Consider the following 18,746-nt stretch of genomic DNA (forward strand, 5'->3'; position numbering starts at 1 on the left):
CCCACCTCCAGGACATTGCTGTTTGCTATGGCAGGGCAGGAGCTGTGCAGCTCCCGCCCTGTCATAGCAAACTTCTGCTTTGCTTCATTGAAGCGAGAGCAGGAAAACCTGCCCTTGCTTCAACAAAGCAAAGCAGAATTTATTTTGGGCAAAGGGAGCTGCATGTCAGCAGCTCCCCTTGCCCAAAAGCAATGCCGGCTCCTGCTGGAGGTGGGGAGCCAGCAGGGACCCTGGGGGCATTGGGTCTCCCCCCACGGTCCCCAACGCAAAGGGCCGGCCTCAGGGGATAGGGTCCCCGGGGCCAGGAGTGGCCCGGGAGGGGGGGCCACGCAGCCCCCATCCCTTTAGTTAAAAAAAAAGAATGACTGGGTCCCGTGGAATGGGGTCCCTGGGGCCGAAATTGGCCTGGGGAGGGGGGCCCCCCTCCTCAATCAGAAATATTTTAAATAATGGCCAAGCCCCGGGGGATGGAGTCCCCGGGGCGAATAGTGGCCCAGGGAGACAGGGCGATGCGGTCCCCCTTCCCTGTAAATATTCAAAAAAAGAAGAGGCCCAGGGAAGGAGGGCCCCCCTTCCCTATAAATATATTTATAAAAAGGAAGCCTTCTTCCTGTTTTTTCTTTTTTTTAAAGGGGTCGGGTCCTGGGGATGGGGCCCCACAAAGAATAAAAGAAAGGGGGCCACACAGCCCCCTTCTAAAAAGTTTTTTTTTTAAACCCGGCATCCCGTCGGAGGCCCCGCCCCCACCATGCACCACTCTGCAAACGCACCCCCTGGTGCGTTGTAAGTTGGGAAATTAAGTCCCCATGAATACTGAGGGTCCCTGGGGGCCAACTAGCCCACCAGGTACCTCCAGTAAGCACCACATACCTGTTTTGCAGAGAGGTGGTCCGAGGCCATGTCCCTTTTTACCACACTCTGCATACGTGCCTCTTGGAGCACTGCTGGTGGGGCGATGATGTCCTCTTGTTTCCTGAGGACCTCAGGACACAAGTGGACTTCATCCCCCAGGCAGGAGCAAAGAAATGGAGCTGACTCCCACCAGCACCAAGTTTAGTGTTGGTCAGGGAGCCCGCTGGGAGCGCTCGGGCCTTGAGGCTCCCCCACAGCCCCAAAGCCCCAAACCACAAAAACATTGTGGGTGTCCAGGGTGGGCACCCACCAATAATCAAAGTGGCCATTTCCCACCAGGGGAGCCTGCAGGGGCCAAAGGAGCTCTGAGTCTCCACCTGCAGGTTCAACTTAATATAATACTGTGGATACCCCGGGTAATAAATGCTGAGTTCTGCCAAAACTCAACATGGGTGCCGGCTGGGGAGCCAGCACAAGCTACAGGAGCCTTAGACATCCCTCAAAGCCCCTATGTTTTAAAAAAGTGGTGCTGGGACACTGGAGCACCCAAAACTATATATAGAAAAATATGAAGATGAATAATAAATGAGCTGCAGGAGCTGCTCATTTACTTTTCACTTCTATAGAGTACGAGCGCCCTGTAATGCCCTTCAAGGGCATGTTACTTATACTTCCTGGAGCATTGTGGTCACCACCAACCATTTTTCCAGCAAGATTAGAAAAAGCATGTTTTTTAGCACTCATAGCTGGAACATTATGCTCTTCAGCTGGAGTGCAGGGATTCTTTGTAGTGGGTTCCATGGCTGCTTTTTGTGGTCTGAAAAATGTTGTAAGGGAGATTCAAAGAAATTCAAAGACATGCTGATTTTTTTTAAAATAAATATTTCTTTAAAAATGCTTAGGACAATCACTTTTTTCAAACATTGCAATGTGTGGAGCTATAAAATGGATATTTAATTACAATAATTGGTGAAATGTTGACAAAAACCGTAGGTCTGCTTTATATATGCTGATGGGCTGACCCCCAAATACTCTCAATAGGCTCACTTTCAATATTTTCATGTTCTGAAACTATGGCAAAGTCAGTAGATCGTCCTTGCTTTAAATAACACCATTTGCAATGTTACATCACACAATCAGCCATGCACGCCTGCGGGAGTTGGGGAGCAGGGCTTGAATGCAGGCAATGGAGGGTTGGGCACTAGCAGGGAGTTGGAAACAGGCCATGACTACATGGACATCATACTTTACATTTAAAAAAATAGTAATTTACTGAAAAAACTATTGTTAAAGTGAACTTATAGTTGGGAATTGTAATACAATGTTACTTTACATTAAAACAACTTTAGAAATGTACTGAAAATAACAAATGTTAAATTAAAGGGATGTTATAGTTAGGTGAAATGGTCAGTTGAAACATATCATTTTAAATAAACATACCCACTGAAATTCACTAGTTATAGTTTTCTCATGTAAGTATAACTCATACTCCAAAGTAACTACAACTCGCGCCCTCGCCATGCACTGATAATTGCCTACCAAATTACATCAAGTATGAAATATTTCATGACCTCATTGATAACACGACTGCAACATCTGATGGTAACACTGTGCCTGGCCACCTGTGGCGAATGGCCAAAATCCATGTGCAAAGTGGGTTGACCACCAGAGGAGCTTATGGTGCTTGACCTGCCTTCTGGACAATCCCTGAACAGTCCATGTGGCCAAGCCCTTGTTGTGCGCAGCAAAGACCATAAACTGGGAGGGCTGGCTGCACTTGGCGGTGCTGTGCATAGTTGCATGTGAAATCTGATTAAAAAAACGAATTCACTGAAAAAACAAAAGTTAAAGTGAAGTTTTAGTTAAAACATTAAATTATGTTTAAAAAAGCCTTAGAAATGCACTTTAAAAAACAACATTTAAAGTGCAGGTATGGTTAAAAACGAAAACTGCAAAAACCAATGAAATTGCCACGTTTTGGTTATGACCACAGTCCATAACTCACAAGTTAGCCATTAAAACCAGATCTTGCTCATCTTGTCATCATTTATAATAAGGCACCAGAGCAAAAGTAAAGGGTTTTCATGGGACCATTTCACACAGGCAAATGAGGAAAAATCCTTTGTTACGGCACCAACGCAAATTTTGAACCTGCATAATTTATATTAGAAAAGGGGCTGCACAATCACCTGTGATCCCTTCTGCTCTGCTAAAGTCCCCTGGCACACAAAAAGCAGGCACAAATGCCTGATGAACCTCTAGAACCCTTTGCACAATTTGGCTGTGGTGGCTTGAGCCTATCTCTTTCATCATAAGCCAAGGTTGTTTGCTATGTCAGTGCAAAGCAGGTGTCTAGGTACATATTGCCATCCTATGTCTCTATACTTTCCAGGAATAACCAATATGCATCCTTTTTCACTTTCCCCATCTAATCGAGCTATAATAGGATTCTATGGTTGGGTCTTCTTTGCTTTAGCCCTTTGAGTCTGGACAGCTTACCTTCAGGTCTGGTGTTCTAATGCTTTCATATTATATGGTGCCGGTGCGTTTTATGCTCATCATTTGTCATGAAGGGACAAATCATACTGCACTGTCCATACTGTTTCCTTCATTTATTCCACTTTTATTAGATTTATTTTTTCTTGAGTCTATTGCTTATCTTATATTTGTTTAATGGCTAGTGTGTGGGATTTGGTTAATATTGGTGCAATATTGCTTTATTTTATGGCCTTTTTATAAGGTTGCCATATCTCTGCACCTACGACGTGCCTCTCTAGATAGGTATATCTTTTAAATGTATGGTTTTACACCATTCTGGACATTCCAAATTGCAGTTACAGCAACAGCCCTGTATAGCTGCATACTATGGCACATTCATTATGATAACTCATTCAATCATCAACTTTTCCCCTCTTACTCTGAGGGCACCTGCTTATTTCAACTTCACACTAAGCTTCCAATTTTATTCCCATCTCAGACCTGAAGTAGTGCCCATCTCAAGGCTTTGCAGCACCGATCAGCCACTGTTATCTTTGTGGTGTTTTTCTACTGGGGATGTTTAACAGAAATCCATTCCATGTCAAGCTGGTGGTTGTAGATCTTTCTTTATGTGACTTAACTTCTGCTGAGTTTGAAATTCTTTTACTCATTCCTGGTTTGAAAGTTTAAAACAGTTTCTGGTTTAAGTTTAAAACCTCTCACTTCAAGGATCATTTAGCACCCCCTGGACAACTCCCTAGTCTACTTCCGTCTTTTTTATTTTTCATGAGTCTCTGGGCTTTTGAATCCTCAAAATCATTGTTTAATGTGTGGCTTTTTGCTGCCCTACTTTCATGGGTGCAGTATGGAGTTTTCTACTTCTTAGACATGGACAATCTCGCATTAAAAAGGTAAAGTTATGAGGAGGACTTTGACTCAAGTAGTAATTACTACTGATAAAAGTGGCTTCCATAGGAAGCTTTTGACATGAACACCAAATTATAAATTTGGTAACTCACCGCTATGATGTAGCAACAGTTTGATAACAAAACTTGTTACCTGCTGTTGCTCTATCATTAGGGTCTTCCAGGCCAGGCTGACCGGGCTCTCTGAGAACCTATCAGCACAGCGCTGCTCGTCTGCCTTGACAGAAAGCACAGCTGCAATAGAGGATGGAAGGCTGGGAAGGTAGTTTGGTTGGTTAAAGATGGCAGGTACGGTATTTGCTTTTTACATTTTAGTCAGGGAGGCAAAACCATGTTATGTATGGCTCCCTGATTACTTCTCTGCCCCTGAATAACAGTTGAAAGCAGGGGCAGATGGTTTTGGGGCCTTGCATAACATAAAATTGCGGATGGGCAAAAAGTGAATTGCGAGGATCTTGTTCTCCTCAGAGTGTCATTAGAGGTAACTCAATCTTCGCTCTTGTCTATTCGATGTCAGTTAGAAACTCTCATTGAAAAAACATCCTCATAATTCACTCTTATCCATCCATAATGCTATATATTTGAAATGAAGGAGGCACAAAACACTTATGCAATACATTTGATGGTAAAAATCATGGAAAATAACTATGACAAATATGGAGCCTATGATTGGTGCTGCTATTCTCACTGGAGTATGGATCAGATTAGTAAACATACCGCTAATGAGCAGAGGGATTTAATTAAAGAAAGGCAAGATTTTTAACCAGTGCCCTAAAACACATAGGGAGGACATTTCTGCCAGACGGTCTGGGGAGTCACTCTGCATTACAAATGTAAGACCTGCTTCAGAGGCTTTTTTAAAACTAATCTCCAATGTATGGTACATTTTTCTTCTCAGAAGACTGCGCTTTAACCTTGTCCACCTTTTGTAAGCCTTTCCTACTAAAAGCTCTTGGTTTACAAACCTTCCCATGTGTTATTGTGATGATCGTTCTAGGCACTTTGTATTGTTTTGTACTCTTCATACCACCCACAGAAAAAAAAATTCTGATACCAATTTTATGAAGCACAAACATTAAATCATTTTATTTCCTACAACAACAGGGGAGCCCTCCAGGGCCGGACTGGGAACAGAAACCTGCCCTGGCAAATTGCTCGGTCAGCCCCCTTGGGGTGGTGCAGCCGAGCTGTTTGCTAGGGAGGTTTTAGGCCGATTTTGTTACAGGGGGCCGATATTGCCATCCCCGTAAATGAAAACGGCCCCCAGGGGCCCAAAATCGTCCCGCACCCTGACGGCCCACTGGGGAAATGCCCGGTGCCCGCTACGGCTAGTCCGGCCCTGTAGCCCTAGGGTTTGCTATGCGGTAACATTAAAAGATGTTTGTTGATCACCAGGAAGAGATATTGATATGTCACATAGCATGCCTGTTGCTTGTTTTATTATTTAAAAGGTCTTTTTTTAGCAATGAGATTCCCATTGTCAATTTTAATTTTAATTAGGGCAATATTTTTTAGTGTATTTTGGATGTATTTATTAACTTTTTAACTGTAGACTGTTTGTCGAGCCACGAGCGGATTGGCTCCTGCCATATACGAGATACAATTGTTGTTGTCTCTTATAATTGAATTATTTGATTTGACATTAGAAGATTTATGGTGTAACACTTCGTCCTGAAGATGGTTTCGTGGACCTTTACGGCCGTTTAGAAACCGAAAAGTCGACGCAATAACACCCTTTTTTGTTAAAAAACTATGATTGTTGATGAACAATGAAATCAATGTAAATGATTCATCTATCAGATTGTATGGTGTATGCAAGGTACTATCCATACTGAGTTCCTAACAAAAGGGTAATTACTCAGGGCCACATCCCAAATCAGTTTGTACCCAGCTTTATGGAAATCAGTCTTGACCCTGCTCCAGTGGGAACAGTCCAGCCCGAACTGCCAAGCCATATCCTCCCTGAACCGGATCAAAAGCAATTCAGGATCTGTTTGCCCTCGTTATGAGCTCATCAGCCATGTATAGCTTGTTTCCGGTGGCACAGGGACCCATGTCTGGGCATATCTGTCGCACCTAAGGTGACACGCTAAGGTTTACAAAAAGTTATGGATAGAATGTTTGAATTAATCTCAGTCACCGGTAATTAATTACTCGGGCCTTATCCCAATCCATCATTATTTTTCAAACCATGCCATCTCAGTTTGGACCCAGCTATATGCAAATCATTCTGGATCCTGCTCCAATGGAAGCAGTCCAGCCTGAACTGTCAAGCTATGTCCTCCCTGAATTGAAACACAAGCAACCCAGGACTGAATTCGTCCTTGTTATGGTCTCATCAGTTAGGTATAACTTGATTCGACTGACACCGTGTGCATGGGACTCTCATCTGGGCATACCTATCCCACTTAGGGTGACACACAAACGTATACAAAAAGTGATGGATGGAATGCTTGGAATAATCTCAGCCACTGGTAATTATGCTGGGCTGCATGCAAATTCATAATTATTCTGCACACCATGCCACCTCAATTAGGACCAGCTATATGCAAATCTGTCTTGACGCTGCTCCAATGGAAACAGTCCAGCCCATACTGCCAAGCTACGTCCTGCCTGAACCAGAACACAAGTAACCCAGGGCCTGTTTGGTTCTTTTTATGGATGGGATCATCAGTTCGGTATAGCTTGGTTCAGTGACAGTGTGCATGAGACCCACTTCTGGGCATACCCATCAAACATAAGGTGACACACTGAAGTATGTAAAAAGTGATGAAGGAATTCTTGAATTAATCTCAGGAACTGGTAACTACTTGGGTCGGGTCCCAATCCACCGTTATTTGGCACACAATGCCACCTCAGTTTCGACCCAGCTATAGGCAAATCAGTTGTGACCCAGCTCTTGTTGTTTATGTCAGGAGTGTATGGCACTGTTCAAGTAGTACAATGTAATATAATACAATTCTGTGATATTGAGGTGATCTGCAAAATGCTATTTCAGGATGATTTCTTATTGACATTGGTATTTATACATGCATACTTAAGTTCTTTGAAAAATTGATAGATGATAGTCAGTGTCTAGCATATTTCTTCTTTTTTTCCCCAGATATTCAGAAGATGCTGGCTGGTTTTCAAGAAAGCTTCTAGTAAAGGACCACGAAGGTTGGAAAAATTTCCAGACGAAAAAGCAGCATATTTCAGAAATTTTCACAAGGTATGCTTTTGCGTCTATCTGACAAAGTGGTGATAAGCAATTGTATAGTCTCTCTGGCTTTAGACAGAACATAAATCATCTTCTTTCTATACATAACTACCTCTATGTAACTAAATGCATATCAAAGCCACAAAAACAAATAATCAAATTCATTTATTTGCGTATAAAAAAATAAATAGCATGTAAACATTTAGGACCTAATTTATGGCATTTTGGCTTAGGGCAGTGCAGCAAGGCACCTTGCTGCGCTGCCCTAGGCCAAAGTGAAAAGGCAGGAATGCACCATATTTAAGCAACACTGTGCATTCCTGTCCTTTCTGCCTGTGCTTGTTGCCTTTTTGGCAGACTAGCACCAACACCCTTGCACCACGGTACATGGATTCCTCCATTGCAGCCAGGATTGTTTTTATGGGGGAAGGGGAATCTTTCTGCACAAAAACAATCCTACGGGGCATTTTCTTCTTTCAATTTGTGCTGCAGAATGCAGCCCAAATGGAAAGAGAAAAAAACAAGTGGAAGGCATACGGATGTAATGCTTCCACAGGTTTACATCACTTTTGTAAATATGGTGCAGTGTTAAATTCCATGGGTGTTGAGTGGGAAAACCAACCGCAACACCCATGGAATTCCTCCCAGGCGCAGAGTAAGGTGACGCAGCGATTTGTGCTGCGTCGCCCTCTTCATGATTTATGAGGCAACTCAAAGCCATACAGGGTGGCTTTGCATCGTTTCATAAATCTTTATGAGAGCCCTGTGTCATGTATGTATCACTTTACATGGTGCAAAAGTGATGCAGGGCTCTCTTAAATGAGCCCCTACGTCTCTAGTTTTTCACAATATTGTTTGCTAAAAATTTGAATCCATTACTTCAAATATCATGACACATCACAACACTTTCAACAATGCAGCCAATACACTTTTCACTTTGGCTTTCACTGAGGCAACAGCGTTAGACTGCAATATGCTGTTGAAACCATAGTAGTATTTTACGGGAAACATCATTTACCCCTCATCCGAAACAACGCATGCCATTACAATGCAGTCATTACAACGACCACGTTGTTACATCGCATGCCATTACAACGCAAGCTGTTACAAAGACTTGCTGTAAAGAGCAGAAGGTGTTGGAATTTAAATCCAACACCTTTCCAACTGTTGCACAGACTGGAGTTGGAGTAATAAATTATACTATTCCAACATCCAGCGCACCCCTACAGCAAGTCGTTGTAATGACTTGCGTTGTAATGCTATGTGATGTAACAACGCGGTCATTGTAAGGACCACGTTGTAAAATGCGTTCTAAATGCATGCGTTATAACGTGGCCTATACATATTTTACGCTTGCTTCATTTAAGACTTCTGAGGTTTAAAATTTTGCAACAAAAATTGAAATGGGAACATACACATATATAAACAGAAAGTAATGATACCAGAATGAAGTGAGGATACAGATTTAATCAGATATATATTTGCATTACAGTATATGCATGACATCATAAATTACAGAATAAAGTGCTCTTACAATAGTGCAAAATGTGCCAGCGCGCTGTGCTTTCCATTGGTGTACATTTAGGATTGGGGCAGCCAAGAGTGCAAAAATAAGTGAACCCACACTAACTTGCACAGTTTTGGGGTATTCACACAACTTAGTAATCAAGTTGCTAGAATGTGCTCAGTTTTACACTGTAAAAGGCTTGAGTAAGGGTAGGGAAAGCACCCACAACTACTGGGTGTGTAGTCCACATATCTTCCTTATGTAGAACAAAGTTATTTGCTAGAAGGAAAGAGTCCTCATCATTTATGTGTGTTGATTTTTAAATCTGCATTTATAGGCCTAGCAATTTGGATAACTTAAAAGTTAGGCCCCCATTTAGGGGGAATTGGTGCAGGGCATTTCCGCAAAGTTTCTTTCATGCGCTGCCCTACCCCAATGTGAAAGTGTAGAAATGCACTATATTTCGGAAATATGGTGCATTCCTGTCCTTTCCCACGTGTGCTGGAGCACAATTTGCTGCCTAGCGCCAATGAAGGCACCCTTGCACCATGGTGCAAGGGTTTCTGCATGGAATGCTGTATTGTTTTTGTGCAATAAGGGATACCTTCCTGCACAAAAACAATCCTGAGAGGCATTTTCCACATGGAAAGAGGAAAAAACGGGAAGGCGTAAAGGTTTTTGCTCTGCCCAAGGCTTGCATGATTAAGTAAATCTGCGGCAGCATCAAAATCCATGGGTGCTGCTTGGGATATCCCCCCACAACACCCATGGAAAACCTTCTTGACAAAGGTTTTGTCAGTCAGGCCTTATGTCAACTGCCACAATAATGTGCAACTGTTTACAGCACCTGAGTTTTTGTATATGTTTTGCCTTTTGATGGTGACTGTGAATTAGGGGCTTTATTTTAGGTATGATTTACATAATGTGACTTGTGTGTTTAGGTGTCTCACTTATTTCTATTTTAAGGGTCCCTTCCTGGCATGTGCCACTTTTTATATGAAGTTGTTTCCAACAAGTCAACAAGTTAATTATTTTTAAGGACAGATTCTGATTATCTAAGGATGAAAAAGAAATGTGCCGTAGTGTATTAATAATTTTCTATAGCTGCTGCCAATTCAACATTCCTGTGGTGGAGCATGTGTTTTAACAGTTTTTGAATTGTAAGCGAATAATATTGGTAAAGTCAATTGGCCTTGATTTGCCAATGTGTTTTTGTCTCTATTGTTGACGTTGCCAATGCTTTAAAAGTACACTGGCATTGGCGAACCCAAAAACAGAAACCAGCCATCCTGAAAGTGCATTTTCTATTCCTCCAAGTTGGCTGCAAAGTTGCATGACTCAACATAGCGTGACACAGTGTCACAGCCATCTTGAAAGTATATAAAAGTATGATTTCATACTTTCAAGATGGCCTTCATGTTGCGTCATGCTATTGTGCATTGTTTAACATAGTGCTCATATTGAAAGTATTGAAAACAAAGATTTGTTACTCTCAAACTGGCTACCATGTTACATTCTGCCAAATTGTGTGACCCAACATGGCAGACATCTTGAAAATACAGAAAATACACTTTCAAGATAGCAGTCTGCTGTCGCTAAGGGTTTTGCCAAGCCAGCACAATTTTGAAATCATCTAACATTGGCATAGCCAATTATGGTGAACTGTGAGCAGCAGTGAGCAGGAGATGGGTGACAGTAGAGGAGCATAAGAAGAAAAGCGAGGAGGAGGAGGAAGAGAAGGTGGGAAGAGGTAGGTAGAAGCGAAGGAAGAGAGATAAACTGACAATATGGCACGTAGCTGCAGTAGTGCTTGGTGTCTGAGGGAGCAGAAGGAGGAAAAGGAGGAGGATTGAGGAGGTGAGAAAGTGCACAAGAATGACCTCATAGAGCAAGAGGAAAGAGCAAGACGTGGCTCCCTTGGAGTGCTAAATTACAGATAAAAAAATTGTTCTGTGATGTCAGCAGTGGGAGGATTCATCTCATTCAATCAAAAGGGATGGTAAAGCAGAAATGCTCCCGCTTCGGGACACACGCAAGAATAGGGAGGAAAGTTATTGAATCAGGAGTGAAGAACTAGCAGAAACTTGTACTAGCAGCTAATTGCAAAGATACACGTCTGTTTTGGCACACCCTCGCAAAGGGCAACTTGGATATCTCAAACACCCCTAGTTATCACATCCAGCCGGAGGTTTGGGTTTAGCATTTTACCGCTCTATATTCTAAGACCCCAGATGACGATTGCATTCATAGTGCAAACATTGAACAAATTGATTTGAATACTTGCCCCGATATGCCAAAGATCAACACAGTATTGGTCTTTGTCTGGATGAGACTGCATTAGCAATAAATAGACTTAAGGCAGGAAAGGCCCCTGGTCCTGATCAAATACCGGGTGATCTTTATAAATTTGAACCTATGGTTTGGGCTCCCTAAATAAACACCTTAACAAATTGCATATCGGCTGGAGGGGCTATCCCTTCAACTTGGAGGGGAGCTGAGATAATCACTATACACAAGAAGGGCGATATTTCTGTCCCATCCAACTACAGACCTATCAGTTTAATAGATAACTTTCAAACACATTTTGACCGTCAAGTTCTGGATAAACTCCAGAGCTGGATGGACGAGAAGAAAGTGCTGTCTCCTTATCAAGCGGGTTTCTGCTCCCAAATTAGCAAATGTGACCAGGCTTTTAGATTTACTCTCTTGACTTGGAAGTATGTGCTACTGAGAAAATAAAAACTTTACGTGGCATTTGCCGACTTAAGAGCCGCGTTCGACTTGGTGCCACGTAAATTGTTGTGGAAAGTAATGCTCGATCTACTTCTCCAATTGAACTGGTGACTCTGATAGCCAGACTCCATGAGAACAACTATGCTCAGGTGAGATGGGGCACACAAGGCGAATTAACTGATAAAATACCAATACAGCGTGGGGTGCGCCAAGGATGCACTTTTCTCCTTGTTTATCAACGATGTGGCCGTCAGGTTAATGAACAGTAAGAATGACTCTCCTGCCTTGAATGGTATTAAGGTTCCAATCCTTCTCTTTGCAGATGATTCCTTACTTATTTCCACAACCCCAATGGGGTTGCAAGTCCTTGTGGATACGTTTTTGGATTTCTGCAGGAGCAGGAGTTTGGAACTAAATGTTACTAAGACCAAATTTATGGTGTTTGGGAAAACTAAGGGTAAATCAAGAGAGGTCAGAATCGTATTGGAACCCTTGGAGCCGGTGAAAAGTTTTAATTATCTGGGCATAAGATTGATTGATACACTAGGCTGGGAGCAACAGTTGGAAAAGAGCTATTTAACTCATGTCCATAGGTCAAAATCAATATTGAGACACTTTAAGCAGTCCTATACTCGATCATTGACTCCAGCTCTTGAAGTGTACCGAGCAAAATCTCAGAGTGGTGCTTTGTACGGTGCAGAGATATGGGGGCATATCAATATAAATGAATTGACGATATCCGAAAATATTTTTGTTAGGTCACTCGTTTCAGTACCCAGAAACTGTGATATGGCATCACTGAAACCTTTATTGCACTGGCTGCACTTGTGGACAACGCCGCAGCTTTCTGATTATTGCAACTCCCTAAAGGAGGTTTTGAACATTGGTGGTGCTAAAAACCTCCCCTGGTTTAAGCATGTTGCGAGTTGGTTTACAACTCTTGGTATGACAGAACTTTGGGAACACCCAGAGAAGGCAAATAGAGAGGATTGCTCAAAGCTGAAGATCAGGTATTTGGCGGCTATGGTTCAACGTTATGTCACCAGGCCAGCAAATGGCCAACTAACTTCTCAGTTTTTATGTGTCAAGCCATGCCCCTCCTTTGAAACCTTCCTGGATATAATCACGCCACTGCTTGCAAAAAGCCTATATGTTAGATTTAGGTATGGTAACCTTCTACTACGGTTCTCTAGTGATCAGACTGTGGGATTATCTTTAGAACCTTGCCATGCATGTGCTAAAACTTTAGAGACAGAAGAACACATTCTTTTTTTCTGTACAAAATACAAAAAGATCTGTAAGAGATGGATACGACCGACCTGCTTAAACTTAGGAGTAAGGCAACATCATGTTGCCTACAGAATTCTGAAAACTAATACCACAGGACCAATAGTTTATGCGATCAGCCATTTCCTATTCTCGTTCTGGATCACACGGGAAAAGCTTCTGCATATCGATGGTGCTAATTCTTAATTCCAAAAATTAAATCCCTATGATTCAAATTGATTTGCCGGCTTAAATGAATTGTACGCTGTAAGCAAAAACCTTTTTATCATTGTTACCCTAGTGTCGTGTTCTTTAATTGTATGCTGTTTTATATGTCATTAGTTGATAAATGTGTTGATAAATGTTTTAGAAATTTTAGCTAGGCACTTTTTTATAGATTTTAGATATGTCTGATGACTTTTTCTTAATTGTTCAAATACTTTTAAAAACTAGTAGTATTCGTACTTGCATTTGTATACTTTGATGGTTTTAAAACAAACCGAATAAAGATTTACTGAGTGGGGAATATGAATGAACAAGAAACACATCCAATCAAGAGATAATGCCTAATGAAAAAACACTTTATGGTGTATTGTATGCAATGCTGTCTGTAACAAGATGTCAAAAATGAGTATGCCTTATATTTTCATTGCATATTGCTGTGAAAATTCCTCTTCATAAATAAGGACATTTCATTACATTGGGCCCAATTGACAAAAATAAATGGAATGCTGTACCCTTAGATTCATGGCCCACCTCGGTTCTGATTTCTGGTTCTGCACGCATAAATGCTCACAGGTGGAACTTAAGATCATGTTATAACTGCCATAACTTTAATGTATACATCTCTTTAAAATCAAACATCCTTTAAATCATTTGGGCTTACATGACTTTGATGTGAAAGTCTTTTGCACTTCAGCAACTACATAGAATATAAATGTGAAGGAGAAGATGGCATGTTGAACTTTGTTTCACAGTTTAGTCTGCAGAGGAAAACAGGTTTACCTAAGCGTTCTCTAGCTCACCTTTAGAATTTATCCGCAGGAACAGAAAAGACCCCCAAATAATACATGTGCTCTTGCATAATCAGACAATGATGATATTATGAAATAAATAACATCAAAGGTCAACCAAGGTTAGGTAATAAGATTCAAGCTAAGTCAAATAAAGCATGGTTAAAATAAGATCACATGAAACAAAGTTATAGCAAAAACAAAAGTGCTGAAAGGGGGCTTAGATTGAACATAGGAAAACAATTGCGCGGTGAGCACACCACTAGCAAGTGGGCATACTAGGTCATTCTCAAGATCCACAAAGACCTGGTCAGTTTCCCCGGATGACCCAACATCTTGGGATTGGCTCAATTTCAGAACCTTTGTCTAGATTTGCAGATGCATTCCTCAGACCAATGGTTCAAAATACTAGCACATATTTAAAAGACACCAAATATTTGTTAATCATCCTGCGCGACAATGATTTTGACCCAGACTCCCACCTCCCCCTGGTCCTTGACAGTCAAAGTCTTTACACAAGCCTCCCCCAACTTGAAAGACTAGATATAATCAAGGAGGTCCTCTTTGAATTGAACTGGGATTACCACATACCCAGGATTGTAGTTATGGAATGCTGCAATAGGGCACTGGCGATTATTTATTTATTTTGAGTTTGAAAGACTTTCTTTCTACAGAAGCATTTGCCTAGCATGGGAAGCACTTTTGCGCCCAGTATCACTGGCCTTTATGTGCACCACATAGAAACCCATGAAATCTTGAGTCCCGGGAGCCCCTTCTTGAACCAAATCAAACTCTGGAAGAGGTACATTGAAGCGGTCTTGATCATATGGGCAGGCAATGAGATGACAGCTAGGAATTTCATGAGCTGGTTGAACACAAAACAAATTTCTCAAGTTCACACACACTATAAGCAACAAAGAACCTGGTGTTACTTGACCTCACCATAATAACAGACCACAGCACCCTCAAAACAACCACACACTAGAAACCGATCACCAGGAACTGCCTGCTACTTCATGACAGTTTCCATCCACTACCCCTAAGGGAGACCCTTACCTTTAACACATTTTTGAGGTTGAGAAGAAACTGCTGGGATATAAGAGATTATGAGACACAAGCAGAGAAATAAGCAACTAAGCTAAAGGCCAGAAAGTTCCCATCCAGAACAGTGGAAAAAGCAATGAAATGGGCCTGCGACAGTGATGCCTTGTTGGACCATGTCTCACAGAACAAAAAAGGAGGACAGGTCAATTTGTATTACAACATTTAATATATCGCATCCAACAGAGTCAATAAGATCATTAATAAAAAATGGTGGATCCTGAATAGCAGCCCCCTTAATCTACCAAAACCTATGTTTTCTAATAGGTGAGGCAAAAGTCTGAAGTTCTCCCTAGTGCACACATGCCCCCAAAACCAACCATAGACACAAGACAAACCCAGGGGACACTGCCGCAAGAAGTTGGCCACTTTCCTTGCAGTGGTTGTAGTGTGTACCATGTTATGTTATGTTATGTTATGTTTGAAGGATTTATACAGCACGTGGCTGCCCCAGAGACGGGGCGTCCCAGCGCTACCAAGGTACACGTTGCAGGAAGACAAGCAGAGGGAGAGAGGTTAAGCCGGGAATAAACTGGTTTTTTTGGCATTTCGTAAAGCTAGATGGTTCCGAATACCTCTAATGGATACAGGAAGAGAGTTCCAGAGTCCAGACGCCAACACCTTAAAAGAATGACCCCTGGCTCTTGCTTGTAGGACTCGGGGTACAGGCTAAAAATGGATCGGCTGAACGCAATGTACGCCGCGGTAAGTACAGTGCTAGCATATCCGCTAGGACAGGGGGGGGCCTGTTGGGTCAGAATTTTGCGAGCAAGCACAATGTCTTAAATTTTATTCTTTTATCAACAAGCAGCCAGTGTAGCTTAGGTAAAAGCTTTGACACTGAACAAGATTTAGGGAGAGCAAAACGAGTGCTTGCTGCCACATTTTGTACCCTTTGAAGGCACTGAATTCCAGATTCATCAGCGTCCAGGTAAAGGGAATTACCGTAGTCCAGTCTGGATAAAATTGTGGCTTGAATAATAGTTTGGCAAGTTTGTGAGTCAAAGAAACCCAGAAGGGGCTTTAGTCATTGAAAAAGCCCAAAAGAAGCCCCCGTGACCACTTTTGTGTGGATTTCGAAGGATAACCCACTGTCAATCCATATTCCCACATTTTTCACTGCCTCCTTCGGCAGGGGTGCAGGTTTCAGCTCATCTGGCCACCATTGCTATGACCACAAATTACTGTCTCTCCCAAATAGTAGTATTTCAGATTTGCTGGCATTTAGCTGCAGGCAGTTTGCTGTCATCCAAGCCTTAATGGCCAGCATGTCATCCTTAATTTAACAAGGTTGTTTTTGCATTTCTTAGAAAAAGAGATAACCAATTGGGTGTCATCAGCGTAAGATACCCTCTGCTTTTTGCTATCACCGCGAGCGAAGGGTTGCAGGAAAATATTAAAAAGTGTAGGGCTCAACATTGATCCCTGAGGCACTCCATAATGGATAGCATACTCCTGCGAACAGTGGGGTGGTACAGTGACCTGGAATTTTCTACTATCCAGAAAAGATCTGAACCAAGCCAAGGCCACAACCCCGATCCCTATCCCCTGCAAGCGGCGCAATAGGATCTCATGGGATACCATGTCAAAAGCAGCGCTTAGGTCAAGAAGAATTAGGGCTGCAGAGTTTCCTTCATCCAAACTGCTTCAAATTTTCTCCGACCCTGCCAACAAAGCGTATTTGGTAATGTGGTGTGATCTGAAACCGTTTGGTGAGGAGTCCAGTATCTCATTGAGGTCTACAAACTCTGTGAGGATGGCATTCACATGAGATTCAGTAGCTTTGTCCAGGAAAGGGAGCCGAGATACAGGGCAGTAGTTTTCAGGCTCGGATGGCTCCAAAGACTTCTTTTTTAATAGCGGTGTTGCTTTAGCATGCTTCCATGCAAGTGGTACGGATGCCATGGTCAGGGATACATTAATCAACTCCCTACATCCTGGTAGAATATGGTTTTGAATATGTTCGGTGTTGATCTGGTTTCATAAGGATCAGCTGGGAAGCCTGATTTAATTTTAATGCCGAGAGATTCAACCTCAGAAAGAGATAGTAGAGGGAAGGAGAACAGGGTTCTTCCAACATTGTTTCCATCATCCCTTTGCCCTCCCATACAATCCATGTTGACATTTACGGTTAGAAAATTACTGTAGATCTTTTTCACCTTGTTCACAAAATATTCGGCCAACACGTCACACTGGTTAGTCGAGATGATGGGTGTTTCTGTTTTTGAATTCAAACTCTTCATAACCTTGAGAAGGGTGAAGCTCATTTTTGAGGGATTATTATTACTCTCTTTAATTTTAACGGCAATATACTCCGCCCTGGCTTTCCGAGTCAATTTTGGTAGACCTTGATGGATGTGCGATACTGGTTTTTCGCTTCTAGGTCATATGAGTGTCTCCAAGCATGCTCAAGTTGCTTGTAATTTTTTTTTTTGCATGGTTCAAAGACTTATTGAACCAGGGGTTAGACTGTGCTCTTTTTTTATAGCTCAGTTTAGCAGGAATACTGCTGTCCAGGGTATGTGTAAGCCCATCCTGAAAAAGAATATTTGCTGCATCTATGTTAGAGGGTAACTGGGGTTTATGGCTCAGCAGCAGATCAGAGAAGTGGTTAACATCTAATTTGTGCCAGGGTCGCTTTAGAGAAGGCTGCGGCCAAATCTGTAGTGGATTTCCTTGCCATCGCAGGGAAATAGAGACAAGGAAATGATCCGATCAAGCCATAGGAAGAAGAGGGAAAACCTTTAGGGAGGCCAGATAAGAGAATACAGGATCTAACAGGTGCCCTGCTGAATGTGTGACGTTAGGAATGCATTGCAACAGCTGGCAAGCGTCTAAATCTGCTAAGAAACTGGCAATCTCCTTCTTAAGATCATCTTCCAGATGTAGGTTGAGGTCTCCCAGAATATTAAAATTTGCAGATTTACTGGCCAATATGGTGACTTTGCTAACCAGCTCTTGTCTAAAGACTTTAGGTGGCCCTGGCGGCCGATAAATGAGTGGGTCAGTGGTTGTAAGACTGTAGTTTAGGGTAATTTTGAAGAGAGCACTTTCACAATCAGGGATATCCTCCTTAATGAAGCTGCAGTGGTAGAACTCTTTAAAGATTATCACAATGCCCCCCCTCTGTTGCAGACTCTATTTAATTGCTTCATAGCGTCGCCCTGGGGTACTGCTAACCATGATTCAGTGTCAGCCAGGATTCCATTAAGAACAACACATCCGGGGATTCCTCTAGCAATAGGTCAAACACCTCGGCATGATGCTTTACCAGGGACCGACAATTCATGCTGAGAAACCTGAACTCAGAAATGTGGGGAGGAGGAATTGAGCTTAAGCCATCCAGCCTTATTTTGAACAAATATTGTTTGCAGTTAAAGGGACCCCCCCAGTGGGGACCAGGCGTGATTAACACAAGTAGAACATTGTGCTTTAAGGGGCAATAGCTCGTTATGCGAGTATGGAAGCTAATGACTATTTACTCGGGCTGAGTGCCTAGTGCCTGGTGCTGTCCAGGCACGGACAGACGCAGACGAGATTGCCTATGTTGTGCCTTTGGCGCTCCCGCAGCACGTCCGCACTACGGTGTGCATTAAATGGCCAGTGGGCAACAACTGGTTCCTCCTGTCTAGCATCTGATTGGCCTGAATCAGCCAGTTAACTCTAAGCAC

The 18,746-nt window shown here is 42.4% G+C and overlaps 1 protein-coding gene across 1 annotated transcript in view; it reads left to right on the forward strand.

The window, feature by feature from the left end:
• Window positions 1-18,746, forward strand: part of DOK6 (docking protein 6) — a 1,435,463-nt gene that overhangs the window by 20,135 nt on the left and 1,396,582 nt on the right. Inside the window, exon 3 of the mRNA XM_085603942.1 lies at window positions 7,360-7,467. Within this exon, the coding sequence (XP_085460068.1) occupies window positions 7,360-7,467 (108 nt within the window). The remainder of the gene's footprint in view (window positions 1-7,359; window positions 7,468-18,746) is intronic.

The sequence above is a fragment of the Triturus cristatus genome, chromosome 5_1, assembly GCF_964204655.1.
Source record: "Triturus cristatus chromosome 5_1, aTriCri1.1, whole genome shotgun sequence".
Lineage (NCBI taxonomy): Eukaryota > Metazoa > Chordata > Amphibia > Caudata > Salamandridae > Triturus > Triturus cristatus.